General features: G+C 39.0%; 1 protein-coding gene across 12 annotated transcripts in view; it reads right to left on the bottom strand.

The window, feature by feature from the left end:
- Window positions 1-247: 247 nt before the first annotated feature.
- LOC135262253 (thyroid hormone receptor beta) overlaps window positions 248-21,027 on the bottom strand; it is a 49,656-nt gene continuing 28,876 nt past the window's right edge. For 5 of the 12 annotated variants that reach the window (XM_064349250.1, XM_064349231.1, XM_064349259.1 and 2 more), the window contains 10 exons: window positions 19,126-19,340; window positions 18,394-18,458; window positions 17,234-17,284; window positions 13,298-13,398; window positions 12,849-12,996; window positions 12,107-12,315; window positions 11,523-11,549; window positions 9,927-10,073; window positions 4,387-4,645; window positions 248-3,542 (listed from right to left, as the gene is read on the bottom strand). In XM_064349250.1, coding sequence (XP_064205320.1) covers window positions 3,301-3,542; window positions 4,387-4,645; window positions 9,927-10,073; window positions 11,523-11,549; window positions 12,107-12,315; window positions 12,849-12,996; window positions 13,298-13,398; window positions 17,234-17,284; window positions 18,394-18,458; window positions 19,126-19,163 — 1,287 coding nt within the window. In that variant the 5' untranslated portion in view covers window positions 19,164-19,340 and the 3' untranslated portion in view covers window positions 248-3,300. Of the gene's footprint in view, window positions 3,543-4,386; window positions 4,646-9,926; window positions 10,074-11,522; window positions 11,550-12,106; window positions 12,316-12,848; window positions 12,997-13,297; window positions 13,399-17,233; window positions 18,459-19,125; window positions 19,341-21,027 lie in introns of all 12 variants that reach the window. The other 7 variants (XM_064349275.1, XM_064349284.1, XM_064349293.1 and 4 more) reach the window with 6 other exon arrangements.

Here is a 21,027-nt window from a genome sequence, read left to right on the forward strand (position 1 = left end):
TACCGCAATCAGTAAGGTACATATCAAAGATTTTTAAATCAAATTTCTGTATTTGGGTTTTACAGTGGGGTACCATTTGAAACTTAAAATGACAACAATTTAGTCTGATGTCCTGCCAACGGCAAAGAGAGTACACAATTCAGTATGATATTCATATTGAAAGTACTGCCATGTACGCATTTGAATGGTTTTTAGAAGATCAAATAATCTTGACACAGTACAGACAAAAACTAAGCACTCAGCACTGTTCCAGGGAGTTTTCCAATCCATATTTATTTTCAGAGCCAATTCACACAACACAGACATCATAAGAAACATCATCATCACTATCATCATCCCTGTTGTCATTATCTTCCTTTAGTGCAACATTAGAAACAGTCATGTCAACCAGGACATCCAGATCAAAGCAATTTCAAACCTTACTCTGATAGTGCAGCCATGTGCAAAACATCCAGTTTAGTACAAAACTACCATTTACTCAGTGAAATATTCGCAAACTCAGTCAAATCCTCTCACTCAGAACATACTCATAGTTTTGATATGGTCTGTATTTTATCAATGTGCACATAATTGCTCACTAGGATGAAACAAAATAGAACAAAATAAGATATTGAGATTACTATCAATAGCAAGGGGAGGATGTACTATTTTATAATTTGACGCTTTTGGTTTTGAGCTTACTACTTGTAAATACAAGTTTTGAATACAGATGCCTTTTCAGAAAGGTCACTGATGAGTTTATTTTAGGGCCTTTAATTATTCTTACCATTATTATCATTACTGTTGTTGTTATCCATTTACATTGTTGGATATTTATGGACATAGCTCAGGTTAAGTACCTTTCAACAGTGTCCAACATGGGATTCAAAACCTTCTGATTACAAGCTTAGTTCCCTGAATATGCCTCCATACTGCTATCATAAAAAAGTGCATACACTGTTGCCGGTTAATTAGAAATATGATGTTTCTGAAAGTAAATGGTAAACTGAGCAAGTAGTAAACAGGTAATGAACTGACAAAAATTTAAATTAATTTTTAAAACTGTACTGAGCCATGTGCTCAGATCCATTGTTTTAAAAGAATGTAAAGTTTTACCAGCGAGGTTCATTTAGTTTCTTCCTAACCACAGTGATATAATGGCCATTGCTGTTTACTTCCTAATTATAGTACTGCATTTAAAAAAATGGCTAAAAAAGTTAAAACGCTTTTGCTTGACTAGGATGATCTCTCAGGAAATCAGCTGCTTCAAACTCCCTTTTTTGGAATGATTTGAAAGTATCATAGGAAACAGTCACTCGTGAATCTTATATGAACAACTCTCAACAGTATACCGTTCTTGCTATAAATTCAAGAAAAGACCTCTCAGGTTCGCAAAATGATAAAACGTTCAGTATATGAGTAAAATATCGGCAGAGCACCTCTGCATTCTGAAAATATACAAACCTTTATCCTTTATACTGTAAAATAGCTTTTTATGGTACGTAACATATCCACTGCTTTGCTAGTTCATATCCATAATTTTGTAAAAAAGTAGAACATGTAGAGTATATAACATTCCTTGATCAACAAGTTGCCCCACATGTGAGGAGTACAAAGACCCACCACTCCATGTTGTGTTCACCTTTCCCTCAGGCAAGTGAGCCCCCTGGTACCCCTCTCTAGTCCACTTGCTTGATTGTCTGTGCATTAACATTAAATCTGTGCTGTAGCGTGAGAAGTCACAATCATTCAAACGTTGCTGCAAAGCTATTGCTTATAAAAAGGCATCAACTTGCATATAACAGAGCCGCTTTGAGGATAAGGAAAGCTTTTATATAACTGTTTCACACAAAACATTTTTTTTTTTTTTCAATATAAAGCAAAGCACTACAACAAAAATCTACCGTTCCTGTCTTACTCCTCAAATTTCCCAAAAAAAACGGACAGCTAAACCTAAAAATATCAGACAAGCTAACACAGTTGTAATATTGGCCGATTCCTAACACTGTAGCTGCTGATGTCTCATGTGCTCTCTCTATTTCTCTCTCTCTCTCTATCGCTCTCTCTCTTGCTTGCTCTCTCTCTCTCTCTCTCTCTCTCTCTCTCTTTCTCTCTCTCTCAGTCTAATTTCCTGCTTCTCCTGATCATAATTCTATTGTAGACATGACCTTTTGCATCGGGGAAACCAGGAATCAGAAGCATGGAACTGGCCAATTCTTAGCACCAACAAGTCCTAGCAAAAGCATTGCTTCAGTTGATTTGTAATAACTTACACATTTAGAAAATGACACAAGAAAATCAGAGATGTGAAACATTAACACAGAACTACTGCATCAAGATTGTCTGGCAAGTGAGTAATCTGCAGTCTTTTGTATACACAGAACACAGAGGGACAAACAACAGCTCCCAAATGAGATGACGAATCCCCCTGATTCACATAGCAAAGCACATTAAGATCGGCACCTTTTTTGTTTCTGACTCGTGTATTTGTTTATTTCTGAACACCGGTGAGAAAATGGTAGCATTCCCTTAAGTGTGCTTCTCAAAATGAAGGATAAAGCACACAGCAACGACATTGCACAAAGGCTGTTGTGAGGTTTCTGATGTGTGTGGTAACCAGGTTGATGCAGAGTTTTAGCAGACGGTTTTTGGCACCAAACAGGTGCCTTTTTTTTAACAAAACAAGACAGATTTTTTTCTTACTAATATGTGCACTTAATGGTAGAGAGTCCATTTGATGAAATAATAAAATCAAAAGCACAAAGTCTGTTCATGGCTGTCACGGATGGCACAAACTACAGCATCACAGTTGTGGCGGGTACTGGTAAATGTGCTGTCACTCCACGAGGGCGCTGATTTGTGTACAGGCGTGTTGGTCGCAAAACACGGCGACATCATTTGGAATGAGCCACTTTATCCCACCGAAAGCACTTTTTTCATAAAACACAGTCTCACTCACAGCTCACATGAAGTACTGTAAAAGTATGGTAAAAACTGACAAATCACCCAAGAAGATACTATCACATAAAAAGTGCATGCACTTCTTAAATTCAAAGTCAACTAGTTATCATTGCTAGGTAAGCGCTGGCGCAAAAAAAAAAAAAAAAAAAAAAAAATCGACCAATCACATCGTTACCATGAAAAACACTGTATGTATACAGATGTACAAAAAGACAAGGGGGAATAAAAACAAAAAAAACTATTCACATGTACCCGCATCTTAGGAATAGTTCCATCCAAAACTAGGAAGAAGCCACACCTAATCAATGGAATGAAATGACTCAGTAGTGCTGAAAGAGTTTGGTGTGTCCGTGCCCCCCTTTAGTCTTCAAACACTTCCAGGAAGAGCGGTGGGAAGAGTTCGGTGGGACACTCCACCTTCATGTGCAGGAAGCGGCTGGCGTGGCACGCCCCAATCATGCGCAGGTCCGTCACCTTCATCAGCAGCTTGGGCCAGAAGTATGGCACCTTGTGTTTGCGATAGTTGATGTAGTGCTCGAAGGCCAGGAGGAAGTCCTCCTGGCACTGTTCGATCCGTTCCACGCTCGTCAGGCCCGGACGGTCTGAAAAACAGAGGGCAGGGCTGAGCGTAGTCCTGCAAAATGCCCTTTGTCCGTCGAGAACAAACAACCAGGATGAAATTTCAAATAATACGAGCTGTCAGTAAGCCAAGAATACCTCCTAAAATACAGGAACACCACCACATACATGCATTTATGAATACACAAGCACACTCACACACACATACACATACATGCACACACACACACACACACACACCTATCGCTCCCCTCCTTCCATAGACTAACATTGAATAAATGCTTATCTAGGAGACTACATGTCCTGTGCAAGTGGAAGAGACACACTGCAAGCACCTAGTCAATAAAAGAAGCCATAAGGGAATACAATCCTGACTGATACTGTCCTTTCCTGGGTGACACTGGGGCCAACTTTATGATGTGGCCTGATGTGTGAAACACATACTGTATATTATGTAGTAGCACCCTTAAGCACTATAAGTCTCATTTACAATTATTACAAAAGAATAAAACAATTAGCAACAACACAGTGTACAATAGAGTTTGAATAATTGATATTTATACTTAAAAAAAACAATGTTTCCCAGCTTTTTGAGTTTTGTGAAAATTATTTCTGAACTGCTGAATACTTCAGACTGACATACATATTTTCAGACTCCAACGGGTTATCAATTTTAAGCTGATAAAATGTTTATTGGCAATATACAGGGCCAAAAAATGCATGTAGTTTAGACCCTGTGTGTAGGAAATCTTGAATCAAAGAGAAACACAAAAGGTATTGCGAGAGCTCTGAGGACGTCTTAAAAGAGGACAGGGGAGTGATGCACTGTGGGGGTGTGTCAGCGGAAGACAGGCGGGAAATGCACACCTGAGGACATGAGGATGACAGCCTGCAGTAGAGCCACCTCAGAATCATCCAGGTTGAAGCAGGACAGGGACACGCCCAGATCAAAGATGGCGTCTGACACGACGCCCAGCCCCCCGTTCTTCAGCTGACCCCGAGTCACAGCCATTTCCCCGTTCAGTGTGAGCGTCTCGCTCTCTGGGTCGTAGCGCACCGCCGCCCGCAGCGACATGATCTCCATACAGCAGCCTTTCAGAAGAATAATCTGGTCCTCGCATGGTAACTGGGGGATACAAACCAAGGGGTCACTCTACAGTTCCATCGATTGTACCGCATCAGCTGGATATTTGTACTACAGTATCATGATACTTAAGTCCTGAATATGCGTTTGAATAAAATAGTTAAAGGCATACTATGCAGTATAGTTGTAGCTTGTGTTCACAATTAAATAAGTCTCCCCCTCCTTCTTCAACCCTGCTCACTCACCCCCAAGTACCTGACCGAGTCACAGACATGCAAATTCATTAGAAACTAACGGTAAATTTCTCCCATCGATTAATTGGACCAGACATAAAGCTACATTGTCTGGTCGGGACCACGGACCAGACACGTACAAATGATTTGAATACAGGACATTCCGTTCAAAAACCGGATGTCTGGAAACCTAGCTGCACAGCTAGAGGTAACGTTAATTACAGGTCCAGCAAAAAAACAAGCCAGTTCAGTGTCACTTTTCATCCCCTTGGCAAGCTTCAGCTGACACCACTGAGGTAAAGCAATTATAAGGTAACAGTAACTCTAGTTCTTGAATGAGCCCTGTCTTTTTGCTTCGCTATATCTGGGCCATTACAGCAGCTAGCTAGCTATAGCAACAAACACTCCATTGAAATATAATCCAAAACCACAGGCTCTGTAGGCCACACCCACCCCTCCCCAAAGAGAACGCCACACCCAGAAACATCCCGAACACAGTTTAAAATAACAAATACAGTTAAAGGTGCACAAATGTGGCGAAAGTGTGTAAAGACAGATTGCCAGTCATAGATTTGCCTGAGCATGGTTATTTTATAATATTTTCAAGTAAAAAATCCAAAATGCTACACCTTTATCAGCTTTTCAAACCTTAAACAAGGCTAATATATAAGCAACAGCTTATATTTTATGGCAGACTCTGGATAACAAGTAAATATATAAATATAAAATATATTATATATAGCACAAAGCTACTTTTCTCCAGTTTCTTTAAATAAAATATCAATTATGTACTTTATCATATATGCTAACATTCTTTTAAAAATGAGTAAGACATAAAATAAAAAATGCCTGTACTCTGTGCAAGAGACTGAACAGGGCCCCGATATAAGCAGAAACAAGAGTAAGAAGTGCCACAAAGGCAAAGGGGAGGATTTTACAAATCACTCTGAGCCTGAAAGGCTTCCAATGTCATTTACCCAGGAGTTGGAGTTCAAATATGTGGTCCAACAATCTTTTCAGTAAAAACCCTGACAGGTGAATTCCGAATATATTTGTAAGTGGCCAAGGACAGTAGAGTGGCTGAGACACCACTGAGAACCATATTGCAGTAATATAAAGGTTTATAGGAGGGTTTCAGAATCTGTGATTGGTAGCAGAACTCTCTGTCTGGCTATGTCCCAGTCTTTGGTGAAACTGTTGATGTAAGAACTGAAGGAGAAAGTGCAACCCACATTGACAGCACTATTTATAATATCATGAATAAACAGAAACCCCAAGCCATATTAAATTGCTAGTTCTGAGAATGAAAGTTTTACTGATGAGTTAAAATTGAGTTCATCCAGGATTCATCCAGTGATTCACTGTTGAAAACATGGGACAAACACTGGCAAGTTGGGTTGCTGGGTGGTTCATCCTAAGGCAATATCATAGTGCATTAATGGGCCCCATATGGTCTGGTATTGAATCAGGACCATACTAGTGCTGTTTGGCCGGCTGCCCTTCAGGTCAAAGGGTCTCAGTTGGCCGGGATGACAACAGGTCATCACACACCAGCAACCCATTACTGGTAAATCAAGCACCTGCAAGTTTGCCTTTTGAGCTGCATACGAAGTGTCTTCCTTTGACTCACGTCTGTGTGAACCTGACTTGTGAACTGCAGTGTAATAAAAGACATTAGCTTCCCTCTGTCACATGCTTGAGCACATGATTCTCTGCACTCTGCATCCAAATGGACAATGCAAGTGAGCATGATTGGGCATTCAAAACTGGGAAAAAAAGGAATAACATTTTTTTAAAACATTAGCAGCCTTATTAAGATTATTTTAGTGTTACTGTTATGAATACAATTCAAAATCTGCCAAAAGAATAGCTTGTAGTTTATATACAAATGAGAGGGCCAAGAACATAGCCCTGTGGCACAACTTGTTGATTATGATCAGATATGTCAATTAATTGCTCTAAATTTGTCTCAACATTTTTTTGTTGTTGTGGAAAACACTACAAAATGTTGCCCAAAGGTCTGAGAGAGCATGCACATTCATTTCCCGAAAATAAGCTGCAAGGAGGAACAATAGCTTACATAAAAGCTTAAGAGGTGTTCATCATGAAGCCTGATTCTCTCAGGTACTCATCACACAATGTTATATGTTGTGAAGGATTTAACATTAAAGGAGCATTACAAATAGATAAAAACTGTCCATATCATCAAGCATCATAGGTATACTGTAAATGTACCTGATAGAGTAAGATAAAAGGAAAGTAGGTTGCATCAATTGTTATGATGAGTATCATCAAACACAAAAACATATTTTTCATATCGTTTATAGAGCGTTTTAAACATAAAACCACAAAAAGCCTTCAAACAGAATGTTTTATGGTGAAAACAGACTATGTAGGTTCAGTACATTTCATTGAGTTTAAAGTACATCTGCAAGTGTCTGGCTATGACCACAGCAATGGTCTCTGATTCTACAATGAGTCCTTGTAAGCTTTGTCTGTAGTAAAATACACAAAGTCAATCCAAACTGTAACTTTAATTTCTACCATTGCCCTATTAATCTACTAGCAGAACTCATCCTAAAATAGCTTTAGTCATCTGCGTTATTAATCCATATAAAAAGGTAAGGGTCTCAATCAAATCCACCCAGAGGCTCATGTTACTGAGCCAAGATTAAGTGTCTTAATACTTTCTTTATGACCTTCAAGTCTGATACCTGGAAGAGGTATTAAGCATAACATGGAGCAATGCTAATTTGCCTAATGTTTCAAACAAGCCTCCAGGTTCTTGTTTTCAACTTATTACACTTCTTTTGTTTTCTGTGGAATTCTCTACAGATGGACTGAACAAATACTGGTGTTCTTGCCAAAGCTCAATAAATTATCCCACTTCTGTCCAGTGTGTGCTTTTCCCTTTGTGCTCATGCATTGTTGCCATTTTGTCTGTCTTCTTCCAAGGTGGCTGGATTTGTTAAACGGTCTTTTTTCACTGGCTTTTGGCAGTCTTCTCTGTAAGCTTGGCTCAAGAAACTCAAGACCAAACATGATTCTGTAAAAAAATTGTGATAGTCTGCTATATGACTTCGGCATACATATCAGATTTCAACAAAGTATTTTCGTTAACTTCAATAAGCGCATGTCAGCTATTATCAGGGCCAAATAATAAAGCAAAAAATAAAAATAAACAAAAAGAACACAGGTCTTAAGACTTAATTGCAGCCAAGTGAAGGTCAGAAGGAATGGTTCCAAAAGTTAACAACAGTATGATAATCTTAACAATGAGGAAGTGCACTGGGTGCAAATAGGGAGAAAACCTCAGTCAGACTCTTATCAAATGCAGTCTTATCTTATGTGACTCCTGAAGCTTTTGATGAATTGAATCAATTTTGTTTTGTAGAAGAAGGCCATGAATTTATAGCCGGGATCAGAGCAATAGCGAGTGGGAGGTTATCATCAACTTGAGCTTCAACAACATATTTATGACTGAGAGCAAAACTCCCCAGTAACCTTTTACAGACCTTATTACAAAATAATTGGAGGATCCAGTTGCAGAGACAGCATTTCTTCAATTAAAATGGTGCTTTTCAAAATGTTACAATATTTCTATTACTACTACGACTACTACTACTACTACTTATTATTATTATTATTATTATTGAGGAATGCATACTGGAGAAGCGACAACACCTGCTTTAACTGTAATGGGGAATAGACTGATACCAGGTAATGTGCCAAACTTCAAAAACATGTATGACTTGAAGGAGAAGAGCTCAACACAAAGAACAAATGAATGTGAGCAATTGAGAGAAACCAGAGAGAAAACTGATGGAGGGTTTCGCTGGACAGTTAAGCTGTAAAATGTATTAATAAGTGGTGAGGATGTAAATTTAAATGTGACACATTTAACCAGTGCAAGAGTACCTCTTGGTGCAGGTCCAGAAAAGTTTACGCACTACTGTAGTAATTTCATATAATTTGTTTCATTCGCATGCACACGACAAGGTTTTGATTCACGTGGGTTATTGTTTTTTTAATGTCAAACTCTGAGTCCAAATGATGTATCATAGCATTAATCCACACTGAGAAGCAGGGGAGGCTTTTTAAAATAACCAACAGGTGAAGCTTGATTCAAGGGCATATTCTTTCGTCATTGCCAGGTCTCAGTTAAGCATAGGAAATAAAATTTATTAAGGAGATTTAGCTCCTTGCCCTGATGTACCAAGCATCGACAGGGAACCAACTGCAATTGCACAGCTTTCCTCTAATTGCCTTTAGCTCTCCTATGGCCTGTGTGGCCTGTAATGGGAAAACAGTTTTTGGGTGAGTAACCTGGCAGACCGCACATGCAGCAGTGCTCCCTCCATATGTACAGGTGGTACAGCAGTGATTCCAGAGACTCATATGGCAAAATGCAGTTAATCTGTCAGTTAATCCAGGAGAAACCACCGACATATGCATGCATTCCACAAAGGCACAAACTGCAATAAATCAGTGCTGAAGACAAGTCTGGAGCTCATATCAATACAAGTTAACTCAGGCATTTCTCTCAACTGCCCTAGGTCCAAACCTCCCAGTCTCAATCCCAATATCAACCTCGTAATTTTACATAGCCCCTTTAAATACACAAATAATGTGTACTGCCAGCTCAGGTCAACCTATTATTAAGCTATACTGTGTAGTTTCCATATAATTACATCCCATAATAATAAAATAATGTTTAATTACCAGTACTTTTAATGTATTCATAATATACAAAACACTTGTAAAAATTATTATGAAGCCTCCTGTTAGCATTGCTGTGCATTTCCAGACATATCACCCAGGACTCATTTTAACAGCAGTCACGGGACACAAAACAAAAATACGCACGGCTGCATAATTTATCCCAAATGCGATACATGCATTTCGCCTTTTGTGTTACATTATATCTGTTCAATTCAAAATTAAACAAAGTGGTTCAATCAAAAAGTGCTGTCACCTACTATTTATGGGAATGAATACATAGCTGTTAGTCAACACTCCAACAATACTGTGGTGCAAAGCCTCACCCAAATTGGGCAGAATGTGAAAGCCAAGGTCAACAGATGCCTCACCTCACAGAACATGGGCAGCTTTTTGGCAAAGTCCACCACCCTGGTGATGGCTGGGGTGATAATTTTTGTAAACTGACTGAAGGCTTCTAAGTCCACTTTGTTTCCATCTGGCGCGTTGACGAATGGAGCTTGACCGATGTCCTCTGCCTGAAACAGCAAGAAGGCGGAGCTCAGTAGCGAAGGAGCCTAGCAACAGTCACCAAAAGGATGATGATGTCATACAGCTCAATATTCTTCCGTAAACACAGAAGATGTGTAATGGTTGCAACATGACATGTAACAAGATGTACAAAAGAGAAAGACAGAAGGAGAAAAACGAAACAGACGGGGCTTATGTGTCCATAAATCAAATGAAATGGCACATTTCTCAATTAAATCTGACAACCTTGCAATTTATGTCCATCATATATCATTTAAAGAATGAAACGCTCTCTCGCTGTGAACTGATTTGAGCAGTGATTAGACTTGAACAAAATCGGTGACTCAAGGACAAATTTATTAATTCAAAATGATTAGTATGAAACCTGCTGAAAGCTTGAAAATAATTGCAATAGCTGCAAAAGAACTTATCAGCGCCACTCTTATAGGTTTAGACTATTGTTATTTTCAACAAGGGCTTTGCCAAAACTTGTTTCACTGAAAGACTTGGCAGGCTTGTTTATGTAAATCATTTTTAAGATGTTTGCTGAAACGTGTTTTTTCACCTCAGATCTACAGGGACATTACATACTGTATGAAACATTAATCCACCTCTTTCTCAAAATGGTCTCATTAAGTATTTAGCTAGAATGCCTTTCCTTCCCACAATTAGCTTAGCCTCCACCTTGTTTCTACTTCAAGTGAAAAGCTGAACCCTAACACATATTTTTCAATGTAAAATCCTGCAACAGCAATAAATCTTACTGGCCACTTTGTAAATGAAACCATGTTCTCCTTTCTTGTTAATTTTCTTTTCCTGCTCAAAATATGTACTTGCATTTTACATTTTTTTTCACGTTGTGAAAGATAGTGCCCAAAATCATTTACATCTGTCACCAAACTGCAGCTTTAATGCGATAAAGAACACACATCCTGTCAATGTCCAGAGGAAATGATGTAGATGAAAGGAAGTGAAAAAGAGATATTGACAGACAGGGATCATTAATAGATACAGGACATCCTTAGCATCTGCCTGTCACATTTAAAGTAAATTATACATTTACATTAGCAGCTGAAACTATCTCTTTTTCATAGTAAGACAAAGGATAAATCTTCATAACACATTACTATATTCTGTTGTATAGGACTACAATGCATGTACATAAATGCATAAAAGTACACAGTCCTAAACTCACTACTCAAAAGGCAGAAAGAGAGATTTGAGAAGTATTTGATCACTAATAAATCAAAATGCAACATGCCTTTAATTTTGAATAATACATTTAAGCACGGGCTCCCTGTATATTTATTGTTCAGTTCAGCAACCACAAAGGTAATTGTACAGTGTAATACGCAACAAGCAGCACTGTTTGTTTAAATTCATTATTCAAGAGTTTTTGGATAATGCATCATGCACTTAGATTGAATAGAGGCCTCGTGTAGTCTGCTGGTTCTTACCTTGGACTCCTTCACCTCCACTGCTCTCTAGTCAGAAGTACAGAATAAATTAAAGTTATTTCAATAAGTAGCTTCACTTCCACAAGCTGGAGGGTGATCAACAGACATTGTGAAATTTCATTGACCCACATCAAGCAAAATAATGCACACAAAATCAAAACTCAAGGCAGATGAGCTATGTGGAGAGGGATGAGAGTATGCCATTATATTTAAGGTGGCTCGAAAGAGACTTGGATCTGCGGGTGAAAATGACAAATAACAGAAAAAAGAGGACATTTTTTTGGAACGATGAGATGGAAAGGGTTGGAAAATTCCCCCAAAAAGAGAAAAGAACCACAGAGGACAAACACATCTTAGACACTAAGCATTATCATAACAACATTTTGAGGAGGAAGGAAGATGTTCCACTGAGTTAAAGCTGCAGTGCTGAGGAAAACACAGTCTCCAGCTTCTCTTACTTTCTGCCCACTCTACAAGGAGACACAGAAACGGCGGTATTAAAAATGAGGACAGAGATCTGGGGAGAAGGGGGGGGGGGGGGCATAATCGGGCGCGGCAGCCGTGGCAGGGCGGAGACTCCTCACCAGGAACTTGCGTTTCTGCTTCCAGTGGTTGCCCTGAGCGTTAGTGGCCACGTGGGCCTCGGTCACTGCCCGGATCAGCTCCCACTCGTCGGGCGTGGGCTCCGGCTTCCTCCACGCCGTCCGCTGGAGCTCCTCCCGCCGCTGCCGCCGCTGCCTGTTCTCCTCAATCAGCCGCCTCTTGGCCAGACGCTTGCTGTCGTCCAGCACAACTGAGAGATTGAGACGGCGAGAGGGGCGTGATGTAATGATGAAAGACAAATGTGGTCAATATGACCAGACAGAGGTGAGAAATGACTCTGCCTGAGGACAACCACCAACCACCGAAAATACAAGAAGGAAGAATATGGTTGCAAAATGATGTGTCTTCTCCAAATAGAAAAAAGGGAACAACACAGTTTTTCATTATTGATTAGCATTTCATTTCAGGACTAGGAGGTGAAATGTTATTCTGAAATCAGGGTAGCCTTTGAGAACTGACCACAGAATAAAGCATTTTAAGGTTTTAAGATTAAATGTATTTATTCTGCATCTCATTTTTTTAAAGTTTGCTCTGAGGAGATATAAAGTACAATGCATGAACTATTAAAATCTTACAAGTACTTCCATTTCTTTGGGTCAAACTTAGGGTGTGACCACTGTCAATTCTCTAAAATGATACTGCACTCATACCGCTCCTAAAAAAAGAGAGAATGTGGCATGGGTTCACTTCTCAGGGAGTAATAACAGAACTCAGAAGACTCACGGTCTGTTGCCATGCCAACTGCAATGCATTTTTTGAAGCGGCATTCTTGGCATTGGTTCCTGGTCACCTTGTCGATGGCACACTTCCCTTCGTACTTACAAGCGTACGTCGGATGTAAATTCTTCTGGATTGTCCGTCGGAAAAATCCCTGAAATATAGGTGCGGAAATGTACTCAAAAAGTCCGAATTCCATTCCATTTGTATTAGAAATTGTATTTTCATGCATGCGATTGGAATTTTACTTCAATTATGTTCTCATACAACATACTAATATTTTACAATTCACTTCCACTATTAAAAGGTTGCTTTAGCTTCAAGTTACAGTATGTGTAAGATGTATAGATATACTTGCTGAAAGAAAATTGTACTTAGAACAGCTCCAGTTACCGTTTAAAATATGTGAAACATACAAAATAAAAAAAACATTTGTACTAATGATGGGAAGTTACCTTGCACCCTTCACAGGTAATACAACGGTAGTGATAGCCGGTGGCTTTGTCACTGCACACTACACACAACTCATCCTTATCCAAATAACTTGGTACGTACCCTGACAAAAGAATAAGAAAGCAGCTAATAAAAGAGAGATGCAAGATGTTCTGTGGTGTCAGAAAATGTATAATACAAAAGCCACTGAATTAGGATTAGTAACAATACACATATTCAAATACTGAAACAGTAAGCAAGTTTAAAAAACACACAATTTGGCATGCTTGTGTTTGCAAACAATCAGGAAAAGAAACTGGTGAATTTGTGTCTTTTTGCAAACAAAGTAAATGCAGTATGAGTGCCAACATGTTTAAAATGCACAGTTTATAATAGACTGTGCAGTGATTACATAATTCACACAAGCTGGTCATCATTTTGGCAGTTACCTTTAAGGGTTTTTCATAAGGGTAGAAAATACAGAACACAGCTATTTTTTGGACTAATGCATCCACCCCCACCCGCCATGCCCTTCAAATCCACTTTACCACCATTCACTCCCTACTTCTAATAATTATGCATAGATAAATAAATCACGAACCCACCTAAAATAAATCAGGGTTAGGCATATCCGTGCCCACCCCCCTCCAACACAATGTTTCATACACCCACAAATCCCACTTCCCATACCCTCCATGTATTCACACCCCTTAACAAAACAAGATAGTACACACTTCATCTTAGGACAAAAGGTAGGGACCTTTAGTTCTTACTTACATTTCTTTATTAAATCTTTTTTAGTATTTAATTTGAAATGTGAGCGTGCATAAGCCATAACAAAAACATACACTGAATTAAAAGAAGCATCTCTTAAAACAATCTGGTCATCGCAAATTGACATATTTCAGATACATGCCATAAGGGCAGGATATTTGCTAGAAGAACAGATGACAGACCATCAAGAATAAAGCAGAACTAGGCCATCCAAGCTTCACAAATTCACTGCTATTGCAGGTATTATCCCAAACTGCATTTACAATAATGTGAAGTCATTTTCTCAAGCGCAGCACTCCTACCTAAAAATGTATTAACAAAATATTACAGCATAATTTTGTTGTGGGAGTACATGAGACAAAACTGAAAAATATGTACAAAGAGAAATATATTCTTTGTGATAATTCACACCTCACAACACTGTAAGAAATACATTAAATAAATAGAGGTGTGTGATTTAGTTAAATCGTCATGAAAATCCAAATGTTGTTTGTAGCTTTCTGCTTTTAAAACAGGTTTGCAGGAAAGGCATCATAATCCTACTGTTGTAAAACGCTATTTTATCTTGTGTGCAATCCATGGTCACTCAAGCTTCTTCTTTGTCTGCTCAGTGTACTCAGGCTACTCAGGTTTCAGTTCATTCCATAATGCTGACTTGCATTACATTTTCATTACTGCATTGTGTCATTACACACAGCCTTTTCAAAAAACTGAGTTTGTTATATCATAAATATATAATCAATTTTGTTTTTCAGGCACTCAGTTGCTTTTGGCACTTGTAAGTCAGCAAAGCATACGTTCAGTTTTTCAGTTTACAGAATACAAACAAAAGATCTCTCCAAATGAGAGCAGGCATTGCACAGGTATCACTTTCTCTATGAGCTATATTCTGCCATTTTAAAGCTAAAAAAACATTCGTCATTGTCTCTTTCACTGACTGTGTCCCAGGGAAGCATTGCCTCCTCTCCACTGGCATAGTCACTATGGTCATCGTAACTGTATCAGTTTGATTCTGAACAGAAGGTTGCCCTGGTAACCACAGGTGTTAAGCTAGTTGCCTAAAAGAGAAGCCTATAATTTGCTAGCAGCACAGATTCATTGCTACCGTAGGAACTTAACTGCTGAATACCAAAGCACAGTAGAGTAACTACCACTCTATAGCCAGCAAAAGTTCCATCTTCATCAGAGTGGGTATTCCAAAGCATAATACACCCTTAGAGATCTGCAGTGCATTTAAGCTCTGAGGCACCATTAATACGGTATTCACCTTGGCACATTCAAAACCGATGAGTCGAGGCAAGGAGAAGGGCAATAGACTCGATTTAGATGCAGTGCTCAAAAGAAAAAATAGCTGAGGTGATCTAGTTCCCTTCACACCCTCTCAGCACAACTGCTAAACAAGGATGACAACAGCAGCCATGGCGCAACTAACATGTTTTGTTCTTTCATATCTCAGAAGCACCTACATTTACATTAACCAGCAGAATTAGAACCAAGTGCTGTGCAGTCAAAAGGGCCCCAAGACCAATTCTCTTGGTTCTGAATAGACATAAACCTTGTTAAATTGATCGCTAAAATATTACGCCATATTGGCCTGCTGGGATAAGCACTCAGCTGAGGAACTGGTTCTTAGTACAGACTGGGGTGGGAGGTCTGTGGAATGAACCACAATTGGCTGTAGTTTCGCCAGACACCAACTACCCACAGAGGCATAACATCATTGTATAAGCTGCTCTGGATTTACTTGGAGGGTATTTTCTTGCTTTAAATCACAAACCTGTGAATGTCTATATACCAGCCATTGTAAAGCTAGCAGGTCATTTTAAACTTCAGTAAATATCTAATATCATCATACACAAAGCCATTCAGGAACACTGGAGATGAAATACTATCAAAAAACTCCAGGAAGTGAACTGCCCCTTTAAAACACAAAATCTGGGAGAACAAAAAAATGTCTCTTCACCAGCAGGTAACATAATGAGTGATACAGTCCATTATGCTTTCAGACAACACAAATATGACTATGAACTACACATCAAAACCAAAATAATTTATGGCACGTTAACAGTGTAGGTAATGTCAAGTAAGAGAGGCAGCAAAAGGACAATGCTGATGACTATGTGATGGAATACAGGCTTAATCGTGGATTCTTTCCCAGAAATTCAGATCACAGAACATACAGTGGTATGTCCTTGCTTTTACACAGTGGCATTTACTTTTTGTTTACAGTACTAATTACTGGTTTGTTTAACTTTAAACATACTGATTATAAATGGGCCTTCTGTGCCTTGTGATAATGTGCTTGTACAACAGTACAAGAGGGCACTGAAGTTCTCTACTTTTGTAAGATGCTCTGTCAATGTAATGTAATGTAAAGGTCTTAACATCGACATTAATAGCATTAATGGGTATACCCAAATAGCCTCAGTGAAGTATGAGAGGATATTTTGTATTGTCACTTTTTAAACTGTGGTAGAGTGCTGAATAAGCCCTGTAAACTGCTTTACTTGGCAATCTGAGGTCACTTATTCATAATACATCCATTAATCCTGTGCCTCTCTTGAGAAATTATGCTCAGTGCAATTTTTTTGTCAGAAACATAAGCCACCAAAAGACCTCAATTAAACCTCACATTCATAACTGGATGCCCATTAAAAATATAACACTGCAAGCACACTGTGTAGAAGGGTTTATGCTTCCATTTTTACACAACAAGTACAAAATAGAAAGGCTGATGACGCAGTTATCTAGCTGAGCTCTGATACTGTTGAGGACATGAAAAGGAACTTCAAAGCACACTTGACTTTCAAAGAACCCTGAGTTGTCATGCAGCTTAGAATCCAAAGCTCAGAGTAAAAATTCAGAGAAGGTAAAGAAAATAAATATTTTGTCATGTGTCGTTGAATACATCTATTGCAGAAAAAATTGTGCTTAAAGTGTAAAAAATGGTTCCCAAACACAAGTTTGCTTGGCTATTCATTGTTTAATAACAGTGGTGACACAATGCCCTTAAATAAGCAGCACCATACCTACATAGTTTTAGCAAACGTTCACCCTTTTTCTGCATTACCTGATCTCCTTTGCACAGTGGGAAGTACTGCCATCTTCAGAGTAACACTAATAATAAGTTCAGTTAATTCCATAAATAAATTCAGCCATGAGTCAGTAATAAAAGGCCACATTACCTTGCATGAGCTCATGTTCTTTCCATCTGGGGCTACATTGTCCTGCTTGCTCTGAAATTAAAAAGAAAAACAAAAAACTATAAACCCCCCTTCTTAAATTAAGGTAAAACAAAACAACCCCCATCATCCAGCTCTGCAATTCATACACATAGGATATACCACGGGTGGCAATGGGTCCTGCAGACTATCAGGTTTACAGTTAGTGGGCCAGCATAGCAGTTAGGGAATGTCAGTTCACTGTCAGGTTCCAGGTTATCCTGCCATGAAAACTGTTGTTCCTGACAAATAACAGCAAAGCACAATGAATTATCATGCAATACACGCTGTCAAAACTAACTGTGATTGCTGACAATCAATTTATTTTAATTTATTCACTATGTTGCTATATGTTAAAGCCTTGATTTCAGAATATAGACGCACATATTTGAGATTTAAATAGCATGTAATATTTTTTACTGATCATACATGACAAGTTGCTATAAAAATTTAAATGGTTCCTTATTAAGATTAGACAAAACTTGAATAAATATTGTATTACCTTAGAAGGCAATATGAAAAGAAAGCCTCACATTTGTTAAATCAATTGACTCACAATGGTCTTCTAGGCATCCAATGGTGTATGGCATGTCTCAACTGAAATTTATAACGATGATTGAGAGACCCGCACAACAGCATGAATTGTTGCTTCAGCACAATGTTGCGCAGTCAGCCATAACATTACGCAGTACTATACAAGTGTATACAGCTATACAAGCTAATTGTTAACGTACCTTGGGCAGTGTTAGCATAGTGGCTCATTGTGGCTTGCTTTGTTTGAATTTATACCACTCACAATGTAACTGAGTGTCTTTCAAGAGGTTCGCAGTATTCTTTAATGCAGGCGTTCCACATACTGTAGTGTAAGTGTTCATGGGTGGCTCAGTCGTGTGTCATGTTTGATGCACCGGTTAAATTGTGAAGCTAGAAGTACTGTACTAAAGTACTGTAAGTTAGTATTGTTAATTGTAAAGTGTCTTCATTTTCCATGTGATAAAGCCTTCAGTAAAACACTGCATAAATGGGTGAGGACTGACCAGATTTGGCATCTGTGCAAAGGGGTTAAATTGTAACACTGGGTCAGACTGCTACCCCTGTTCTTATGTAATAAAAAATTGTCCTACCTGACATACTTCTGAGAATTAGGGCCTCGGAGTCATGATCACATCCCCTGGTGACAACAGAATACCTGGGGGGGGGATGGGGTGAGCAAGAAAGAGAGAACAGGATGAAGAAATAAAGAAAGAGAATTTTGGATAACATAAAACCTAATTTACATTTAAGCTAGACAGGTATCCAGTGTGTGCGACTGTGGGCATTTTTTATACGCTGCCAGGTTAGGTTGAGGTTGGAAAGCCAGTAGAATGTGCACTGGCAGTGGTAGATTGTGTTCTTTAGGGAAGCGGGCAGTGTGTTGGCCCTGGTGGATATAGCACAGGGCTTTGACTCTCCTGTTTGAATGGGAGAGACATGCTGCTCTCTGCTTTCAATGTCCACAATTCAGAATGTGAAGTTCTGAATCATTGAGGCAAACCAGGCACTCCACATTTTCCACACTGTGTCTTGCTGTCCCTCATTTAAACAATATTGCATGTATTGCTACAGTAACGTCGCTCTGGATAAGAGCGTCTGCCAAATGCCTGTAATGTAATGTAATCATAGATTGTCGGCCTTTTCTTTATGCTGTTACTGATTCACCTAGGTAATGTCATGTTGTATGTCTGCAAACCATGGTACCTGAATGACACACACAAGGCTTTGTTTTTGGAACGCTTATGCCTCTGGCGGGTACAATAAAATAGACAAACCCAATTCATAATATCAGAAATATTTATAAACCATATGAAATCTCACACCTGTCAACAAGTAGGCTCGTTGTTATGGAAACTGTCATTAATTTGTTTTCTCATAGTCTTGGGTGTGATTTTTCTTCTGAACATCTCAGTAGTCTCAGTCCTCATGAGAACAGGATTTTCTTTCCCTGTTGCAATAGGCCACGGTTCTGGCTTCTAGAAAAAAGTCCGGTGCCAGCGGCCCTCAGTCATTCTGTGGCTGCGCATGTCACTCCCTCCTGCATACACAACAAGCACCCAAGAATAGATCCAGACTGAAAGAGCCTCACTATGTTAAAATATAAAACACAGATATTACCAAATACACACAATCCTTGTCCTAGGTTGAATTTAAATGCATTTCCTTTGGACCCAAGGTCTATATCTCATACAATCCCGGGGTGGCAGTTTAGACAACATTACTGCATTTCAAACAGACTGCTATAGCCATCTAGAAAACTGAGTTTTCATAACGTCCTTCATAATCACGCAGTGAATCAGCTTGTGAAAAGTGGAATTCATTATACGAATACAATTTACTTTCCTACTAGAATGTACACTGTAATTTCACCACACAAAATTGCTTTAGCAGCACTGTATCGGCCAAAATTATAATATTAAAAAGTATAGAACATGAAAACAAATAGGCAAAACAAAACAGAAAACAAATAAGAATAAGACAGTCACATAACAGTGACTCTGTCTAATTCTTCTCCATACCAGCATACACGCTGATAATGTGATATGTTTGGGATAATGAACAGTGAGCTCGTCAATTGTTTTAAAATAAGCCCTGACAGGATGACGCAATCCTTATGCCAAGCTGAGGTATCCTAGCAACCACAAACAAGCAAGCTCACAATGTTTTCATTTACAGTTTGCAGGTCAAGGGAGTCGCATTCGTGTTGCAGACCTACACTAGGCTCTTTTATAAAAATGAAATTGGATATCTCCATTTATTGTGAAATTTGACATGTCAAAAGGAGACATCTTTGGGGAATATCTATACACTAGGAAAATAACTAACTAATATCGTGTCAATATTTTAAGTTATGCGGTAGTGGATTTCTGGCAATAAAGGGCCTTATTTACAAAGAATGCCATCAGGGCTGCAAAATTCTGCATCGCCCCATGTTTTCAAATTAGCAGGGTATTTACTAAGACTGGTTATGTTAATGAGCACAGCTGCAGCAAGTTCAATTAAATGCACTGCCGGTATTTAAGGTATGTATTGTGCATGGCAGGAAAACAACACTGTTGTGCCACGCCATCTCGGGTGAAGTCAAGTTTTTGACAGGTGTCAGGATCCATGCATGCAATGGATAGGCACGGTCACATTTAAATGTTCACACGTCTCATTAGTAAAGACTTCAGAACACAGTTTTAATATTTCAAGTAGTTTAACTCCATATCAAATAGCTAACCATCTCCAGAGTCAGTGTCCCTCACTTTCTCAAATAGGCAACTGTTCCTAAAAATGAAAGAGTCATCTTTAGGAACCACAGTTATGCCGTCCAGTAGTCACACACAACCTGGACATTGATAGAACGTGTCAGGTGCTTTCTGTTTCAGTACACATACTCATTTGCTGATGCGGGTATCAGCTGAACATGCGTGCAGTCAATTGCACCTAGCACATTTGGGAAAATAGTGGTGGTATAAAATCCCAGCGTGGTTTCCAGAAGGGTATCTCAACTGTATGGAAATGTGATGTAACGGGACATTTGATGCAGCGTGACTTTCAGCACCGACGCATTTCAAAACACGGCCTGTGAAATGTCAGCTAATGTCACGGCTGTGCGCTGGAATGAGTCAAAAGCCAGAAAATGCAGCGTGGAAAGGAATTCTGCCACTGCAGGGATGGCGAGGCTTTGTTTTGTTGTTGGCTCCAGATCATCTCTAAGCTCATCCAGTAAGTGGAAAATG

This window comes from Anguilla rostrata, chromosome 1, assembly GCF_018555375.3.
Source record: "Anguilla rostrata isolate EN2019 chromosome 1, ASM1855537v3, whole genome shotgun sequence".
In the NCBI taxonomy this organism is placed as follows: Eukaryota; Metazoa; Chordata; class Actinopteri; order Anguilliformes; family Anguillidae; genus Anguilla; species Anguilla rostrata.